The sequence below is a fragment of the Ctenocephalides felis genome, unplaced genomic scaffold (genome assembly GCF_003426905.1).
Source record: "Ctenocephalides felis isolate EL2017-DRISC unplaced genomic scaffold, ASM342690v1 CF-g0.4_SCAFFOLD_03571, whole genome shotgun sequence".
NCBI lineage: Eukaryota > Metazoa > Arthropoda > Insecta > Siphonaptera > Pulicidae > Ctenocephalides > Ctenocephalides felis.
The window spans coordinates 65434639-65453478 of NW_020539725.1; the positions used below are offsets into that span (position 1 = coordinate 65434639).

Below are 18840 nucleotides of genomic sequence, written 5' to 3' on the forward strand. Positions count from 1 at the left end.
GTTTATTAAATAATTAATTAATTAATTGTGTATTTTATATATTTATCCATGAGCAAGTCTTATTTAAAAATAATAAAAATATAATTTAAACCTCTTGCTAAGCTTATTGTATAATATTAAAAATTAAATATTTACAAAAATGTTAAATTTATTTTTATTTTTTAATATCCCTAGAATCATGATAAACTTAGAATTTCTATCTGCAAAATTTTGGATACATTTTTATTTAATTTGCTATTTATTTTTATTATTATTTATGCATTTGCAAATTTTATTAAATAAATCTATTTTGACATTTTAGTCAAAATTGTTTTTCACTTGTCAAATTTAAATTTTTTGTATTACAAATATTAAGAAATTATTTTTATAATAACACAATTACAAAATTAATAACAAAAATGTAAAACATATATCTAAAAATAAATTAAAGTAAGTATTGTAAAGTAATTTAGGAAAATATTACTATTTTCTGCTTTTGTAAATAAAATTGTGGTAATTTAATACAGTTAATATTTTTAAATTACTTATAGGTCAATTAAAAAATGATGTAGATAATTGTTAAAATATTTTTGGTTCTATGAGTTTATTGTATTTAAATATAATTTTTATCTGTGATTGAAACTTTCCTACAAATTTTTATAATACTTGGAGTAAAAATTCAGATTAAACTAAATAGTTAATACCTCATTTAAATTTTTTTTGTAAATATGTAATTTTTATTTAAGATATGTATTTTACCTCTTAGCTGCTTTTTATTAATCTTTTTTGTAATTACCTGTCCTTATTAAATTTAAAATTTAATATAAATAAATTCAAAATCATTTATTTTTTTCTATATATTTTTATTACTTTTTATCAACCGATTCAGATTAATTATGCTAGTTTTTTTTTTGCAGATTTAGGTAACTTTTTTTTTATTACAGTTGAAATGTGATTAACTCAAAAGGAACCAAAATTTGGTCAAAAAAATGGCCACAGCTCCAGAATTTCAAAAACTTCCAACAACAATTGTTCCTCAACATTATGTCTTGGAATTGGAAATCGATCCGTGCTCAACGTGTTATAAGGGAAAAGTTTCAATAAATTTAAAGGTATAGTATACATTATCAAATAGCTTTTTTTTGAAATAAAATAACAAAAATTACTGAATATTTTCCCAAATTTCTAAGTCTAAGTGACGACTCTTGTCAATGTATTAGCAATTGTACTCAAATTCTGACTATACTAGAGCTCTTTATTTAATTTTGTGAAAATTATTGAAGAAAACAAAAAAGAGCCTGTCAGGACACAGTCTAAGTTACAGCCTAGTACAAATATATTCGCAAAGGCGTTTAGAATGTGACTTTACGAGAGCACTTTGCCAATTTCTTTTGAAATATTGCAAAATCCGTTACAAATATTTTTTTTTTTGAAAATATAACTTGAAACATGTTCTGAAAATTTTTTTTTTTGAAAATAAATTCATTCAAATGGATGCAGCTACAGTAAACATTTATTTAGTTACAAAATTGAAATTAGGTTTAATTTTTTTATTTTAGGTGAATGAACAAACAAGTTGTGTAATTATTAGCTGTTTAGGACCTGTTATCAATAATGCTACAGTAAAGCATTGTGAAGGTAAATATTTCAAACTAATTTTCCAAGTTATATTAAAAAATATAAATGAAAATTGAAACCCCTTTGAATACATTTACCCAGGGCAAGAGGCGAAGAAACTTATCAAAACTATCAAAAAGCATTATATATTTTTTTTGGAATTTCAATTTACTTTTAATTAAACTTCTTCATGATTTTTTTGTAAAAATTAAGGAGTATGCAAAAACCACTGAATGTAAATTTAATTTAAATTTAACTAAGCAAAGCATAACTTATAAATTGATTTATTTGCAAAGTAACTTGTAAAATTTCTCATTTTCTAGTTCTCTAATTCTTAAATATAATTTAATAATATCCAGTCCCAAATATTTATATGCTATGTCAAAAAAATGAAATTTATATCTGTGTTTTTGGTTTATGAATTAGGTCAACAGATTTTTATTAATTAATGTCATTTCCTGAAAAACTTTTTGTTTTATTTTCGTAATGAATTAAGGCAAAATGCCATTTACACCTAGTTTTGTTTATAACTGTAAATATTATATCAAAAACATTTGTAATAAAAGTTATTGAAGTAACGCTTACCATGCTCATCCAAGCCTTAGTAAAAATATATGAGAGAGCGTTGTGTTAGGTTTGGACGACATGGGAAGCTCTAGCGATTTTTTTATAACTTGTTCTATTTCTAACTTAAATTGATATTTTTAACTATAAGGCAGTTTTTGGTTATAAGAACATCATACAATTTGATATAATATTTAATATATATGGTAAACACAAGTAAAATTCACTAATTTTTCAAATATATAAAAAATGGCCTACATTTCTTTAGCTGATTTCTTTTATTTATACGAGTAAGGTATAACTGCGTCCTGAATTTACCTATCTGCACGGGCATAAACTAAAATTATCTAGTACGTAAACCATTTACAAGAAGTTCTGCACCCTGCTACGACCACTAGCGCCTCTAGCGGTGTCGCAGTCAATTATTTAAGTGATCACGAAATATTGTTGAAGTCAACTATCTATTTGTTTTCTTATCATAACAAAACTAGAAATATTTAGTGCTAAATTTTTAGCAATCACTATACTAAAGTTCAGATCAATAATTTGCTACATTAAAGTAATAATAATAAATAAATAATTAAATAATATGTAAAACTGACCATGTTTTAGATTTTCAAAATTTTGATTTTTATATTTTTATTATTTTTTTAAAGGTTGTGATACCACAGATGACATTTGCTATTGCGAAGTAGACGAAAGGGCCATCATCACATTCAAAAAATGCATTCCACAAGGAAAAGCTGTTTTGGTTTTGGAATTTAAAAAAACTTACGATGACACTCAGACATCGGGCATTTATAAAAGCACTGTCCCAACACCTAAAGGGTATACAAAAATAACACAGCAATAAAAAAAATACATTCATTTCTTTTGCTCCACGATCTTTGTATTTGAGAAGAACAAAATTTCGTTTGTTATTTGATTTGATGTGTATTTTCTGTATATTTTAGTGACAGGACATACATTGTCAGTCATTTCGAGCCCAACGATGCCCGAAGGGCTTTCCCTTGTTTTGACGAGCCTTCCCTGAAGGCAACTTTTGATGTAATTTTGAAAGTTCCAGAACAATTAACCGCTTTGTCTAACATGGATGTGAAAGAACAAGAGGTAGGTTCGAGGTTTTTGGTAAAAAAATTTACCAAAAACTTGAAAAAGGTTGTTAGGGGTTTGTAACAAGGGACTTTGTTCAAAAGAAATGATAGTAATTTTTTTTTGTCTCGATGGGGAGTAGCCACTACACCCTCACCCGTCACATTTTGTTGTCATAATTATTTATGTGTTATTTATTTATTTATTAATTTTACAAGCCGTCGGTATATAATATATAATAAGGCTAAGTCAATATTTTATAGGTTTTATATAATTTAATTAATTTTTAGCTTTTTTTATTACTTATTATTATTATTTAATTTATTTACTATAAACTTATTTATATTTAGTTCATTTTAATTATTTTTAAAACTAACTAGTTTGTTGCAAGTATTTTTAAAAATTTAATAAGCATTTTAATAAGCTTTACAATACTTTTACAATATAATTATGTTATTTAACAAATTTTAGATTATTTTATGAAATTTTAACAAATTTAAGTGTCTTATATTATTGTTACTATTATTATTATTATTAATATTATCATATCATTTTTATTATTATTGTTAAGTATTTTTACAATATATGTTTTTTTTCTTTTATAAATTTATAAATATTTTGTTTCACATTATTTTTAATTATGGTTAACTAATTTATTAAGTATTTTAACAATAACAGTCATATAAAAAAAAAATAATTTTGTTTCACAATTTTTAAGTGTTTTTAAATTATAAGTTTTTAGTTAACTAATTATTAAGTATTTTAACAATAACAGTCATATGAAAATAATAATTATAAAATCTATATTTTGTTTCGCAATTTTTTTAGTGTTTTTTAAAATATAAGTTTTTGGTTCACTAATTATTAAGTATTTCAACAATAACAGTCATATAAAAAAATTAAAATGTTGTTTCACAATTTTTAAGTGTTTTAAAATATAAGTTTTTGGTTAACTAATTATTAAGTATTTTAACAATAACAGTCATATAAAAAAAATAAAATTTTGTTTCACAATTTTTAAGTGTTTTAAATTATAAATTTTTAGTTAACTAATTATTAAGTATTTTAACAATAACAGTCATATGAAAATAATAATTAGAAAATCTATATTTTGTTTCTCAATTTTTTTATTGTTTTTTTAAAATATAAGTTTTTGGTTAACTAATTATTAAGTATTTTAACAATATAACAATAACAGTCATATAAAAAAAAAAAAAAAAAAAACAAACAAAGAAATAATAATAATAATAATAGTAATTTAGAAGTATTTTGACAGGCTAAAACAGTGTACAAAAGTGTGCATAAACTAAAATTCAACTGACTATTATTTCGTTTGTAAGATTTGGACACATTTTTAGAGGTGACAAAACATTTAATAATAATTTCTAAAAAAAAACTGTGAGACCAAGCCCTTAGCCCTATGTATCTTTACCTAATTTTTTATTTTTTAAGGTGAAATGTGGCACCAAAAACCAATTTTTTTATTTTTTTAGGTAAAATGTGGCACCAAAACTGTTTGTTTTAATACGACACCACCAATGTCGACCTACATAGTTGCATTGACAGTTGGCGAATATGAATATTGTGAAAGCCAAACAAAAAATTGCGTCAAGGTAATAATATTTTTAAAAAATTCTTAATCAGTTTACACGTTTTTTGACGTGTCAGTCATATGTGACTGACGGTAAGAAATTGTACATGAGGTATGTCAGACATCATGTAGTGATTGCAAAAACAATAATTTGTGTTTAAAAAGTTTTTTGATATGTCAGTCATATGTGTCTGACACCAAGAAATTCTGTATTGTCCATACGCAATATATAGTTTCGTTATATATTGCATTTGATAGATTAATAAAAAGGTTATATACGCAATTTGATAGATAGATAAAAATGTTTTGTAATATGTCAGTCATATATGTGTGACATAATTTAATTAGCGTTAATTTTTATTTCGAGGTGCGTGTTTACACATACAAAGGTTTGAAAGATCAAGGAAGATTCGCACTGGAAACCGGTGTAAAATGTCTAAATGCCTTTAATGAACTATTCGACGAGCCCTACCATCTGCCAAAACTGGATATGATTCCGGTGCGACATTACGGCCCGGGCGCCATGGAAAATTGGGGTCTCGTAACATTCCAGTAAGAAATTTTTTGTAAATAAACAAGATTCAGAAAAATTTAATATTCTTTGTTATTTTTTTTCAGAGAATATACGTTATTACTCGATGAAGATGAAACTCCTCCCGTCTTTAAGAAGGATATGGCTCATATAATATGTCATGAATTGGCGCACATGTGGTTCGGAAATCTTGTCACCATGAAATGGTGAGAATTAAAAAAATTTGGTGATCCATAATATGGATATTTTTGATTTTTTTAAGGTCCCAAGGGCTCAAATGCTTCCAAAACGATAAAAGAAAATTCTCTGAAAGTTTTAGCTCTTAATAATAATTTTTAGATAGTCCGCACGCCACCCAAAGTTTTGTATGTAATTAACATGGGTAAAATTCCGTTGGTTTTTTTAGAATTTAAATAACTTAGCGACAAGTGAATCAAAATTTTGTGAATAACATTGTATTCGCTTACTTTGATACGTAATAATAAAATTACAACAAAATTTTGATAAAAAGTTTTTACTTAGGAAAAAAACAAGAAACTTTGATTGAATTGCGCACTATATAAAAATTAATATTAATAGCTAAAACTTTCAGAAAATTTTTTTTTGTCAATTTGGAAGCATTTGAGCCCTTGGCAGCAAAGAAATTCGAAACAAATCCATAATAAAGACCACCCTAATATATATAAAACTCTAGAAATCCAAATCAGTACAAAACCATGCTGTCAGAACATATGTTTAATTTTAACCATACTTTTAACACTTTAAAATCTATGTGAAAAATAGTGACCTTAGACGATTTGCAGAGTCTTTTTTTATTTTATTTAACCAAAAAACTTTGATTGAATTGTGGACTATCTTAAAGTTAATATTAAGAGCTAAAACTTTCAGAGAATTTTTTTTAATCAATTTGGAAGCGTTTGATGAAAGAAATTTGAAAAAATCCATATTAAGGACCACCTTAAAATCAATATATAATAAGAAATCCAAATCAATACAAAACAATGCTGTCAAAACATATGATCAACTTTAACCACTTTTTAACACTTTACAATCTTTTTTATATTAAAAAAATACCAGATTAGACAGAGTTTTTTCTTATTTTTTTTAAAGCCCTCTTGCGTTAAAAAATACAATTTGTGTCATTTTTTACAAGATAGTATATTAATTTCAATAAAACATATTTAAGTTTTAAACATATTTTTATAGTGTTTTAAATTTGTGATTTTTGTATATATTTTTTCACTGAATGATGCAACACATCAAGTGTGGAAACGTAAATCTAATAAAGATGCAATATTATCATACAGTTTTATAAAAATATACTTTCCAGGTGGGATGAATTGTGGCTAAACGAAGGATTTGCAACATTTTATGCACAACTAGGAATGAACAAGATAAATCCAGAATTAGACTCTTGGACCAGTTTCATACAAATAGTACATACAGTAATGTCTTTGGACGAAATGCCTGCGGCTATGCCAATCATAAAAAAGGTAATAAATGTCAATACCATCCTTGCATGTTGCAACTAGCCCCAAAATATTTGTTTCAACTAACCCTAGCTATGTTTTTTTTACATAAACTATTTACAAAATTCATCAAACACAGAAATTGCTACAAGATAAAGAGTTACTAAGATAAATTTCTTTACAACGAAATAAAATATATAAAATCTAAAACCAGTCTAAGTCACTTTATGATAGTACAATTCCATATGATGCACCTGCACACTTCTGTTTACTGCAGGATAGTAGTTATAGCAAAATAATGCTGTGGGTGAGGTGTAGTGGACACCCCCCCCATCGAGACCAAGAAATATTTTATTATCATTACTATTAAAAAATGCTGGTACCTGTTGCCCCTGTTACAATAAGCCCCTTTTTCATTATTTTTAGGCAGGATCTACCCCTGAAGTTAAAAGCATGTTCAACGACATGACTTATGGAAAAGGTGCTTCCATAATTCGAATGCTGAGAAATTTTATGGAAGATGACTTTATAAAAGGAATCAGATGTTATTTGAAGTCTAATAAATTTAAAAATGCTGAAACGGCAGATTTATGGAATGCTTTGGAAGAAGCCAGTGGAAAACCTATAGGTAATATATATATATATATATATATATATATATAATATATATATATATATATTCAAGCGAATTGTGGAATTTAATACTTAGTTAACCTAAGTTTTTGGGTATATTGCTAAAATTTGTTAAACAAGATATACATTATTATATATCATTAAAAAGCTAATAAAATTATCTACAACTATGTGTATAGCAATTTATAGCGTTTCTAACAAAATTATTTATAAAATATTTGTAAACTTGGTATATAACGTTTCATGAACTTTCAAACAAAATTATTAAAAAATAACGTGTGAAATTTAATATTTAGTTAGCCATTAGTAGATTTCATCGGTTACATTTTTAAAATTTTTGTGTATATTGCTAAAATTTGTTAAACAATATATGTATTATTATATATCGTTAAAAAGCTTATATAATTATCTACAACTCTGTGTATAACAATTTATAACGTTTCGAACAAAATTATTTATAAAAAATCTATAAATCTGTCTATAACGTTTAAAAACTTTTTGTATAAAATTATGCTAAAATAATATGTGACATTCGATATTTAGGGCCAGTAATAGATTTTATTGGTTACATTTTTTCACAATTTGCATTATTGTAAAAAAAATCATCTTATGGTTATTGATTGTGATATATTTTTAGAAAGTAGATAAATCTTTCTATAAATCTGCATACCACAATTTGTAACCTCCAGAACAAAATTCTATAAAAATAACACGTTAAACTTTAAAATTCCATTTTTTTCAGGTCAAATAATGAGTGCCTGGGTCGAAAAACCAGGTTTCCCTCTATTGATAGTTTCCGAAACTCAATGCGAAAACAAACGAATCATCAAAATAAAACAAGAAGTGTTTAGCAAGGATATAGAGCAAGAAGTTCCAGCAACCCAATGGACGATACCCATATCGGTGCTCACTTCCAAATGCCTATGTGGAGTAAGAAATAAATGATTTATTTTTTAAGTTACATATTTTTTGCTCTCTACTTTAAAGTAGTACTGTTAGAAAAAATTACCAATGCGGTTACTAGCGAAATAATAGCAAAATATCATATCTTTTGCCTTCTACTTTAAAATAGAACCAGTAGAAAATTCTAGGCTTTACTTGTTTTTGAGATTACACATTTTTGTCCTGTACTTTAAAATAGTTCCGGTAAAAAGTTTGAAATTTTACTTATTTTTGAGATGACACACGTTTTGCCTTTTGCTTTAAAATAGTACTGGTAAAAATTGAAAATATGACTGTTTATCTTGTCTTAGCATAATAACACATATTTTGATCTCTATTTTAAAATAGTACCGGAAAAAATTTTCAAAATTTCCTCGTTTTTGAGATTACACATTTTTTGCTCTCTACTTTAAAATAGTAGTAGGTAAAAAATGTCAAACTTATTTCTTAGATAACAAATTTATTGTCTTCCACGTTAAAAAATTTACAATGTTGCCGTTTATTTTGTGATAGCAAAGCCATATTTTTTTTTGCCCTCTACTTTAAAATAGCAATAGGTAAAAATGTCAAACTGATTTCTCAGATAGCAAATTTTTTACCCTCCACGTTAAAATATGGACAATGGGGACGTTTATTTCATGATAGCAAAGTCAAACATTCTTGCCCTCTACTTTAAAATAGTACATGAATTTTCCTAACATTAAGAACACATCTTTTGCTCTCGATTTCAATAACAAATAAACAATAAATTTACAATTGACTTATGGTAATAGCGAAGTCGCACGTGTTTTACCCTCTACTTTAAAATAGCATCATTAAAAAAATCTAATATTTACTTTTTTTTAAAAAAATACACCTCTTTAGTCCTTACTTCAAAATAGTAGCAGATAAAAAATTGCAAACTTTACTTATTTCTCAGATAACACATTTTTGCCCTCTACTTTAAAAGAGTACATGTAAAAATTTCCAACATTGAGAACACATCTTTTGCTGTCGACTTCAAAATAGTATATTTAAAACTTGCCAATTGGCTTATCGTGATAGCAATGTTTTGCCCTCTACTTTAAAATAGTACTGGGTAAATATTTTATACTTTTTTTTTATTTTTTACTTATCTTTAGTCCTCTACTTTAAAATACTACTGTTAAAAAATTACATATTTTTGCCCTCTACTTTAAAATAATATCATTAAAATAATCTAATTTTTACATTTTGCAGAGATTACACATCTTTAGTCCTTACTTTAAAATAGTAGTAGGTTAAAAATTCCAAACTTTACTTATCAAATTACACAAGTTTGCCCTCTACTTTAAAATAACATTGTTATAAAAATCACAATGTAGCTGTTAATCTCCTGACAGCGATGTCGTCCAATTTCATTCTTTGTAGTAACATATGTACTTTAAAATAGTTTCGGTAAAAAATACCATATTTAATATATTCAGATATCATACACTAAATAATAGTGCTCGGAACGAAACAAAATAAAAAATAAAAATACTTATCATATCTGGTCACACATATTTTGTCCTGTACTTTAAAATAGTAATAGGTAGAAAATTCTAAACTTTATTTATTTCTCAGACAGCACATTTTTAACTTCCAGTAGGGTAAGTTATTGTAATGGGTCGAAAATCAAAATTGAAAATTTTTACATTTCTCGACGTTTTGAAGGTTTCTGAACATTTTGGCGTACCTCAGAAAAAATGGATGTGTGTGCGTGTGTGTGTGTGTGTATCTCTGTATGGATACAAATTTCCAGTCACGTTTTCGGGCGCACGGATCAACCGATTTGAATGTTTCAAAAAATATTCGATTCCTATTGATAGGGAGAAGAGCTGATTAGTTTTTGGCAAAGGCGGGTCCAGCCGTTTCGGAGATACGGAGCAAAGAGTGCAGGAATTAGAAATCGATTTTTTGAGAGAACGGAGTATCCGATTTGAATGATCTAAAAAACATTCAATTAGTAATGATTAAGAGAAGTGTTTATTAGTTTTTGGCAAAGGCAGGCTCAACCATTTCAAAGATACGGAGCAAAATATGTAAAAAATTGCAGTTTTTGAGAGAATTTAACGCCCGATTTGAATGATTCAAAGAACTTTATGCTTGTCTTAACAAAATAATTAATTTCAACTTAGCAATTCAGTTTATATAATTCTTTTAAATATTAGATAATGTTACAATATTAATAATAATCAATTTGAAAAAGTTCAGTATTCTTCGAACATTTCGTTACGTTACGGGAAGTATCGGCAATTTGCCTCAAGGCACGATGCCATACACTCAACTAGTTTGCATTCTAGATCACACATGTTTTGCCCTCTACTTTAAAATAGTATCGTTGAACAATATCATACTTTACTTGTTTTTGATGATATTTTAATGGTAAACTTTTAAGACCCCAGTATATTTTTTTTTCTAGTCAACTACTTCAACATTGATGAATTGTCCAACAACGTCTGTAACTATTGATGATATGACACCATGCGATTGGGTAAAATTAAATGCAGGATCGATGGAGTATTATAGGGTTTTATATCCTCCCGAAATGCTGAGAAAATTCAATCAACCCATCGAAGATCTATCAATGCCAGTTTTAGATAGAATTGGTTTGTTGGGCGATTTGCATGCCATGGCCGAAACCGGCAGAAGAACCATGGATGAGGTAATTTTGGTAAACCATCGAGTTAAATGCTAAATACTAGGGTTTGTCGGTTTTCAAAAACCTGTTTTAAAAACCGGCTTTTTTGGCGAAAATCATGGAATTCGAAAAGCGGTTTTTCAGTGAAAAAAGTCGGTTTTCACATATTGACAAATATAGCCAAATATAAAAGATAGATGAAAGCGTTTCGATTCTTAAATCATATCGGTTCAATAGCATTTGATATCTTATCAGTCTGCAATGGTTCCCAGAAAGGTTTTGTATATATTAATTACAATTTTTATACCAGTGTATATATTGATTTAAATCAGTGTGACTTCTTCTTGAAGAAGTAACTCCCACTACTCAAACTTAAAAAAAAAGTTTAAACCCTAGAAGCCACAAATTAAAGAACAAAAATTTAGAATTATTATATCAGGCTTTAAAAACAATTAAGCATAATTTAGTCGCTAGTATGAGAGTATTTTCTATTTCAGAAAATTTTGTGAGCAATCAAAGGACACGTCTAAGTAGCAATTCGATAGACGTTCTCAGTTTTTTTTGAAATCATATTTTATTAAACAAAAAAACAATAAGAATGTTTTAAATTAATTAATTAAAATTGCTCGGAATAGACAATAACCGAGTTTAGCTTAATTGTTTTTAAAACTAAACTTGATATTAACAAGTATGTATCAACATATACATTTTTTTAATTTAATGCATTTTTTATTTAAAAATGTATTATTTTATTTATTCGGAAACTTTCCTTTCACTATTATAAAAATGTTTTCATTCTTATGTGTGAAAATGATGCATGAAAAACGAATAATTATTTTCAAAGTTATTTAATCAAGATAAACAATTATTTTTTAGTTCTACTAATTAAAATTAAAATAAATTTGTTTACTATGTATAAAATTGAACAATAAATAAATTCTGACAAATACTGCTCGGAATTACACTAAATTTGCGGATAAATTACAGAATATTCAAGCAAAAATTTATTTTTTATATAAAATTCGAAAACCGTTTTTTTAGTAAAATTAAAATTCGAAAACCGGTTTTCTGAAATGTCGGTTTTTGTATAAAACCTACTAAATACCACTTCCACCTATTTTTTTCTAGTTTTTGAAATTTTTATGCGTCTTCCAAAACGAAGACAACAACAATGTTTGGAAGTCGATTTCAACTATTTTGGGCAAAGTAGGCAGCATAATTTCATATACGGATCTAAAGTGCGAATTTAGGGATTTCGTGCTGAATTTATGTTGCAAAATCAGGAAAAAAGTTTGTTTCGATTCGCCGACTTGCGACCAGGCGAGTGCTTGTCTGAAAAATGCGATTTTGCAACTTTTGGTCGAATTTGAGGACGAGGAAACTATTCAGGAAGGAAAACGGAGGTAAGGGTAGTATATATACTAGCTGACCCGGCAAACGTTGTTTTGCTAAGTAAGGTATATTCTAAACAATTTCTAGAGAATCAAAAATATTAACACTTTAAGTGTAGAAGGATGTGTTGTTTGAATGTCATATACAATGAGGTATTATAAAAACAATAAAGCCCCCATTAGTTTGTCTATATTTTGTCATTACAATCAAACTGGAAGATTTAAACACTTTCTATAGAAAACATAGTATGATCTAATCCAAGTCTTTTTTGGTCTTTCGACTTATTGATTACGTTTCAAGTTTTTCAGATTCTTTTTGATTCTGCATTTTGTGTATAATTGTAAATCATACTACTGAGCTTATACAAAATTTTCAAATTTCTGCGAGGGGATTTAGAAAATGAATTAAGTATTTCTTCTTTGACTTGCTTTTTGAAAAGTTTCGAGTAACATTCTATGAATTAAAGTAAATTTAATAAAAAGTATATATGTAGAGTAGGGCGAGGCACAAAGGTCCAATTTGACTTTGAGCAAATATTAAATATATTTTAAGAACCAAACCAATTATATCACAACAAATAACACATTTCAAACGAACAATTATCTGACTACGTTCAGGAAAACTGCCAGTCACTTCATCATTGTAGAAATGTGCTTTTTTATGTTTTTCAAAAATGTTTTAACTAGACCTTTTTACCCTATAGGCGGGGTCTCTTGAAACGGGCAGGTGGTTTATTATAATTTTAAACGTATTTTAAAAAATAATTACATTTTTAACCAATGCCAAAAAACCAATGGAAGAAATTACTTTTATTATGGATTTTCAAAGATTACCATTTATCTCCCTCATTTCAAAGATTACCGTTTTCAAATCTAGGTTATAGGTGGTTATACCTATTTTTTCCTCTACTTTAAAATATTGTTGTTAAACAATGCTTAACTTTACTGATTTTTGACACATCGGTGGTGAACCTTTTTAACTCCGAACCTTCATATATTACTATCTATTTTTCGATAAATTCTGGGAAATTATAACTGGGAAAATGTTATTCGACAAAATGTCCCCTTGATCGAAACCATATTTAGGTTCTGAATTTAAATAACATAAATAAAAAATAATATAATCTAGCAAATGTTTTATAAATACCAATGAGTATATAATTATACAAATGAGATCCTTCAGAGCACCGTGTTTGAGAAAAATATGCCAAAAAGTGCATTTTCATATTAACATTTCAAAAAAGTTAATACTTTGAGTTTCTATCAACACTTTGCGGCCCGTTTACTAACGTTTTTGTATATAAATATAAACAAAACTACTTACTACAATTTAATCATAATTAAATAATATTCACATCATATTAAACGTAATTGAACATCATCTGTCAAAAACGTTTGACATTTGACGTATTAGCCGCCTTCCATTGTTTTATTTAAATTACGCTTCTATAAAAATTTTCAAATTAAAAATGTAAAGTTTCTATGCGATTTTGAAATAATATCTCACCTTTCCGACCAACTCTGGATTGGCACGAATTTTTCAAGACTAAGACTGGCCAAATCGGTTTAATCGTTTTCGAGTTTTACCGAATCATTTGATCTTTATATGATATATATATATATATATATATATATATATTTGATATATATATATATATATAATTATTATTATTTCAGATTCTGTGACCACATAAGTGGAAAACGCCAACTGGCCCCTGATATATTTCTTATATCCCTGATGACAGTCATGAAAGAAGCTGATGTTGGCACATTTCAAAAAGTTCTCAAATTGCAAGATCAAGCCAAATCGTTTTTGACACAACTAAGGTAGAATAAAAACCAAACCAAACCAAATTTTGGCAATTATCAATTCATATATATATATTTCTAGAATCCAAGTATCCCTCGGATATGCCCAAAATGAAGATGTGATTCAAAAAGTCCTGGATTACGTCATCAGTGGTAAAGTTGAGGCTTTTGTAGTTCCAATTATCCTTAATAACATTACAAAAACACCAAGTGGACGTAGTCAGTCCTGGAAATTTTTAAAGGATAACCAAGACAAGATTGCAGAAACTTATAAGGGCCAAAACCGATTGGGTAAGAAAATCATGAAAGATAAAAAAATTGCTGTAATTTTATTTGTTTTTGCGGTCCATAGAGGGAGACACTAATCATAAATTTATGTACAAGATATATTTGATTTATTAACTTCCCATAGGGTAGTTACTATAATGGGCCGAAAATTGAAAATAAAAATTTTGCATTTCTTGATGTTTTGAAGGTTTCTGAACATTTTGGCATACCTCAGAAAAAATGGATGTGTGTGTGTGTGTTTGTGTTTTGTGTGTCCGCATTTTTTAACATCCCGCAGGGCAAGTTCTAGTAATTGCAAAAAAATCGAAAATGAAAATTTTTATATATCTTTACGTTTCAAAACCTTCTGAACATTTTGTCATACCTTAGAAAAATGGATTGTGTGTGTATGTGTGTGTATATGTGTGTATGTGTGCAATTCAAGAAACATTCGATTCGTATTGATAAGGAGATATGCTGATTAGTTTTTGGCAATGGCAGGTCCAGCCGTTACGGAGATACGGGGCAAAGAGTGCAGAAAATACAAATCGAGAAAACGGAGTATCGGTTATGAATGATCTAAAAAACATTCAATTTGTAATGATTGGGAGAAGAAGTGATTAGTTTTTGGCAAAGACAGGTCTCGCTATTTCGAAGATACAGAGCTAAATGTGTAAAAAATGGCAATTTTTGAGTGAACTAAGCGTCCGATTTGAATGATCTAAAAAACGTTCTACTTGTATTGACAAAACAAATGCTTTTGAGGATAAAAAATTATAACATCTTTTGTTATTTTCCATAAAATATTTTTGTAATTTTGGATTGAAAATTCAAAAAATCACCCAGGCTAAGCACAGTCTAAGCGCCACTCTGGTACAAATGTTTACGCAAGTGCGTTTAGACTGTTTATGTAATGGAGCAATTTTCCAATTTTGTGAGAAACTATTGAAAAATGTGAAAATGCCGCCAAGCTAAGTACAGTATAAGTGAAAATGTCGCACATAATTATTTGAAAATGCGTTTAGACTGTGACTATGCGGGAGTACTTTTTCAGTTTTGTGTAATTTGGCAACTATTTTTTTTTTTTTGAAATTGAATTTGAAATGAAATGACGATTGTTAATGTTCTGGAGATGATAAATTGATTTATTTATAATTAACTTTCCATAGGGTAAGTTATAGTAATCGCAAAAAAATCCAAAATGAAAATTTTTATATATCTTTACATTTCAAAGGTTTCTGAATATGTTGGCATACCTTAGAGAAAATTGATGTATGTGTGTGTGTATGTGTGTGTTTGTGCGTGAATGTATGTGTGTTCGGATACAAATTTTCATCGACGATTTCGGGAACACGGATGAAGCAATTTGAATAATTCAAAAAACATTCGATTCGTATTGATAAGGAGACGTGCTGTTTAGTTTTTGTCAAAGGCAGGTCTATCCGTTCCGAAGATATGGGGCAAAAAGTGCCAAAAACGGTAACTCAGTTTTTAAGAGAACGGAGCGTCCGATTTGAATAATTCAAAAAACATTTCACTTGTGTGAACAAGATGAACACTTATCAAATTTTCATGAAGATAGGTCTAGCGGTTTCGGAGATCTGGTAAAAAAAACTAAAAAAAATACCATTTGGCGGTCAACAATAATCATTAGACATATGTATATCAAATTATCAGATATTTTATAGAGATTTTATTTTAACAATAAGTATAAGATGTGTTAACATTCCTGTGGGTTTCGTACCAGTGTTTATCCGTTAGACGACGACGCGGCGCTTACGCGCTTCGATATTTAGTCTCTATGCATTTAAAGCAGTACGATTGCTTTGAAAAAAAGTTCAGAATTTCCAAAATATTTCAAAATAAATTTTTCAACAAAAAGTAAGTTTTTGTCTAAAATTTATAGTTTCTCAAAAATATATTTTTTCAGAGTAATTTTTTTTCAAAAATGTTAGTCTTTTTATAAAAAAAATAATTTTTGGTACGGGAAGTTCCAGCAATTTGCCTTAAGGCACGATGCCATGCGCCCCACTAGTTTGTTTTTGCGGTCCAAAGAGGGAGACACTAATTGTAGCACGTAAATTTGCCCATAGGTTTAATTCTAGATAAATTATAATATAGAAAAATACTTTTGGGTCCAAAGCAACCTCCCAGTATATATAGTAACCAATTATATATTAACCTGGGATATAACTAAAAAACAAGGAGTTTAGGGAAAGTAAATTTCTTGGAAGAAAGTTTTAGTAATTAAGGGATTATTTATGGAATGGATGTATTACCATATAAGGTATTAAAAAAATTGAAAATAATGAAGGAATTGCCTTCTACTTTAAAATAGTACCCCTAAAAATTCCAGGTACTCGAAAACTCGTATTTGAGATTACACATATCATGCCCTCTACTTTAAAATAGTATGTTGAAACATGAACAATGCAATTGTATATTTTGTGATGACAAAGTCGCACATATTTTGTCCTCTACTTTAAAATAGTACAGATAAAAATTCAGATACTCAACTTATTTTTGAGATAACACATCTTTTGCCCTCTACTTTAAAATAGTACTGTTGAAACATAAACAATGCATTTGGTTATTTTGTGCTAGCGAAGTCGCACATTTTTTGCCATCTACTTTAAAATAGTACCGTTAAAAATACATAAACGTATTGTGAATTTAATAATAGTGCTCAAAACAAAACAAAAATAGCAACGAATAAACATTTGGTAACAAATCCTTTGCCCTGTATTTTGAAATAGTATCGTTGAAAAATATCTTACTTTGTTTGTAATTATATTCATGTATCGTAAACTAAATAATAGTACTCAAAACAAAAAGTAACGGCAAATAGAAATACTTTTGTTACAATATTTAGAGGGATATCGGGTCGCACATCTTTTACACTCTACTTTAAGATAGTAACGTTGAACAATATGATACTTTGTAATTATATTTATGTATCGTAAACTAAATAATAGTGCTCAAAACAAAAAATAACGGCAAATAAAAATACTTTTGTTACAATATTTAGAGGGATATCGGGTTGCACATCTTTTACACTATACTTTAAAATAGGATCGTTGAAAAATATGATACTTTGTTTGTAATTATATTCATGTATCGTAAACTAAATAATAGTGCTCAAAACAAAAAATAACGGCAAATAAAAATACTTTTGTTACAATATTTAGAGGAATATCGGGTTGCACATATTTTACACTCTACTTTAAAATAGTATCGTTGAAAAATATGATACTTTGTTTGTAATTATATTCATGTATCGTAAACTAAATAATAGTGCTCAAAATAAAAAAAACTAACTAACTTTTGATAAAATATGCTTGACAATTTCCAAGGCAATATTTGGTCACACATCTTTTTCCCTCTACTTTAAAATAGTATCGTTGAAAAATACGTAAACTTATCGTAAACTTAATAGTAGTGCTCATAACAAACAAAAAATAGCAACAAATAAAAATACCTCTGTTACAATACTTAGGGGGATGTCTGGTCGCACATCTTTTGCCCTCTACTTTAAAATAGTATCGTTAAATAATTCGTAAACGTATCGTATACTTCTTTAATGATTGAGGAATTATTTATGAACATAGGGGATTATTTCATAAATGCATTAGGTTTTACTATTGCCCAATAAAAAACATAAATTTACTCAAGCTACTCCAAATAAAATAAATAACAAAAAAATTCCAAAAAATTCTTAACACTACAAATGTTCAGGTTTATGTTTTTTTTCTGCAGGAGTAATAGTATCAACATTAATTAGTAAATACGCCTGTGGTTCAAAAGCAAATGAAATCGAAGAACATTTTAAAGAAAATCCAATGCCTGAAGCAGCTGCTGCAATTGCTGCAGCAGTCGAAGCAATTCGAGCAAGGTCCAAGGCTGTCAAGAAACACTACGAAGGACTCGCAAAATATTTTAAGAAAAAATAAAAATAAACCATTAAGCAAATGAACAATATTATTATCATTCTATGAATTCATGAGGCTGTAAAGAAGTGAATTGGTTTTACAAAAAATATTTTACATATGTTTATAAACGTTCAATATTAACAAGTTTTTTCATTATAATAAGTTTAATATATAGTAAATAACTATGCATATATTTACGTTTTTGAACATTTTGGCAAACATTAGAAAAAATGGATAGATGTGTGTGTGCATGAGTACGGATATAAATTTTCGTCGAGAATTTTCAATGAAACTCTTCTGGCAAGCAAACGATAATGTAATTTCTAAGAACATGTTTATGCAGAAAAAGGGCTCTACTGACGAGCAAACTAAAATTTCTTTGGA

General features: G+C 27.7%; 1 protein-coding gene across 1 annotated transcript; it reads left to right on the plus strand.

Annotated features, from left to right (window-relative positions):
• The first annotated feature begins 968 nt into the window (after nt 1–968).
• LOC113386510 (puromycin-sensitive aminopeptidase-like) lies at nt 969–18477 on the plus strand. The gene is made up of 16 exons (XM_026624290.1): nt 969–1091; nt 1539–1617; nt 2817–2988; nt 3114–3270; nt 4746–4865; nt 5211–5395; nt 5462–5581; nt 6706–6868; nt 7059–7151; nt 7271–7472; nt 8220–8407; nt 10842–11084; nt 12189–12463; nt 14129–14278; nt 14343–14551; nt 18284–18477. The coding sequence occupies exons 1-16, from the start codon at nt 969–971 to the stop codon at nt 18475–18477; spliced, it is 2673 nt and encodes an 890-aa protein (XP_026480075.1).
• Nucleotides 18478–18840: the final 363 nt, after the last annotated feature.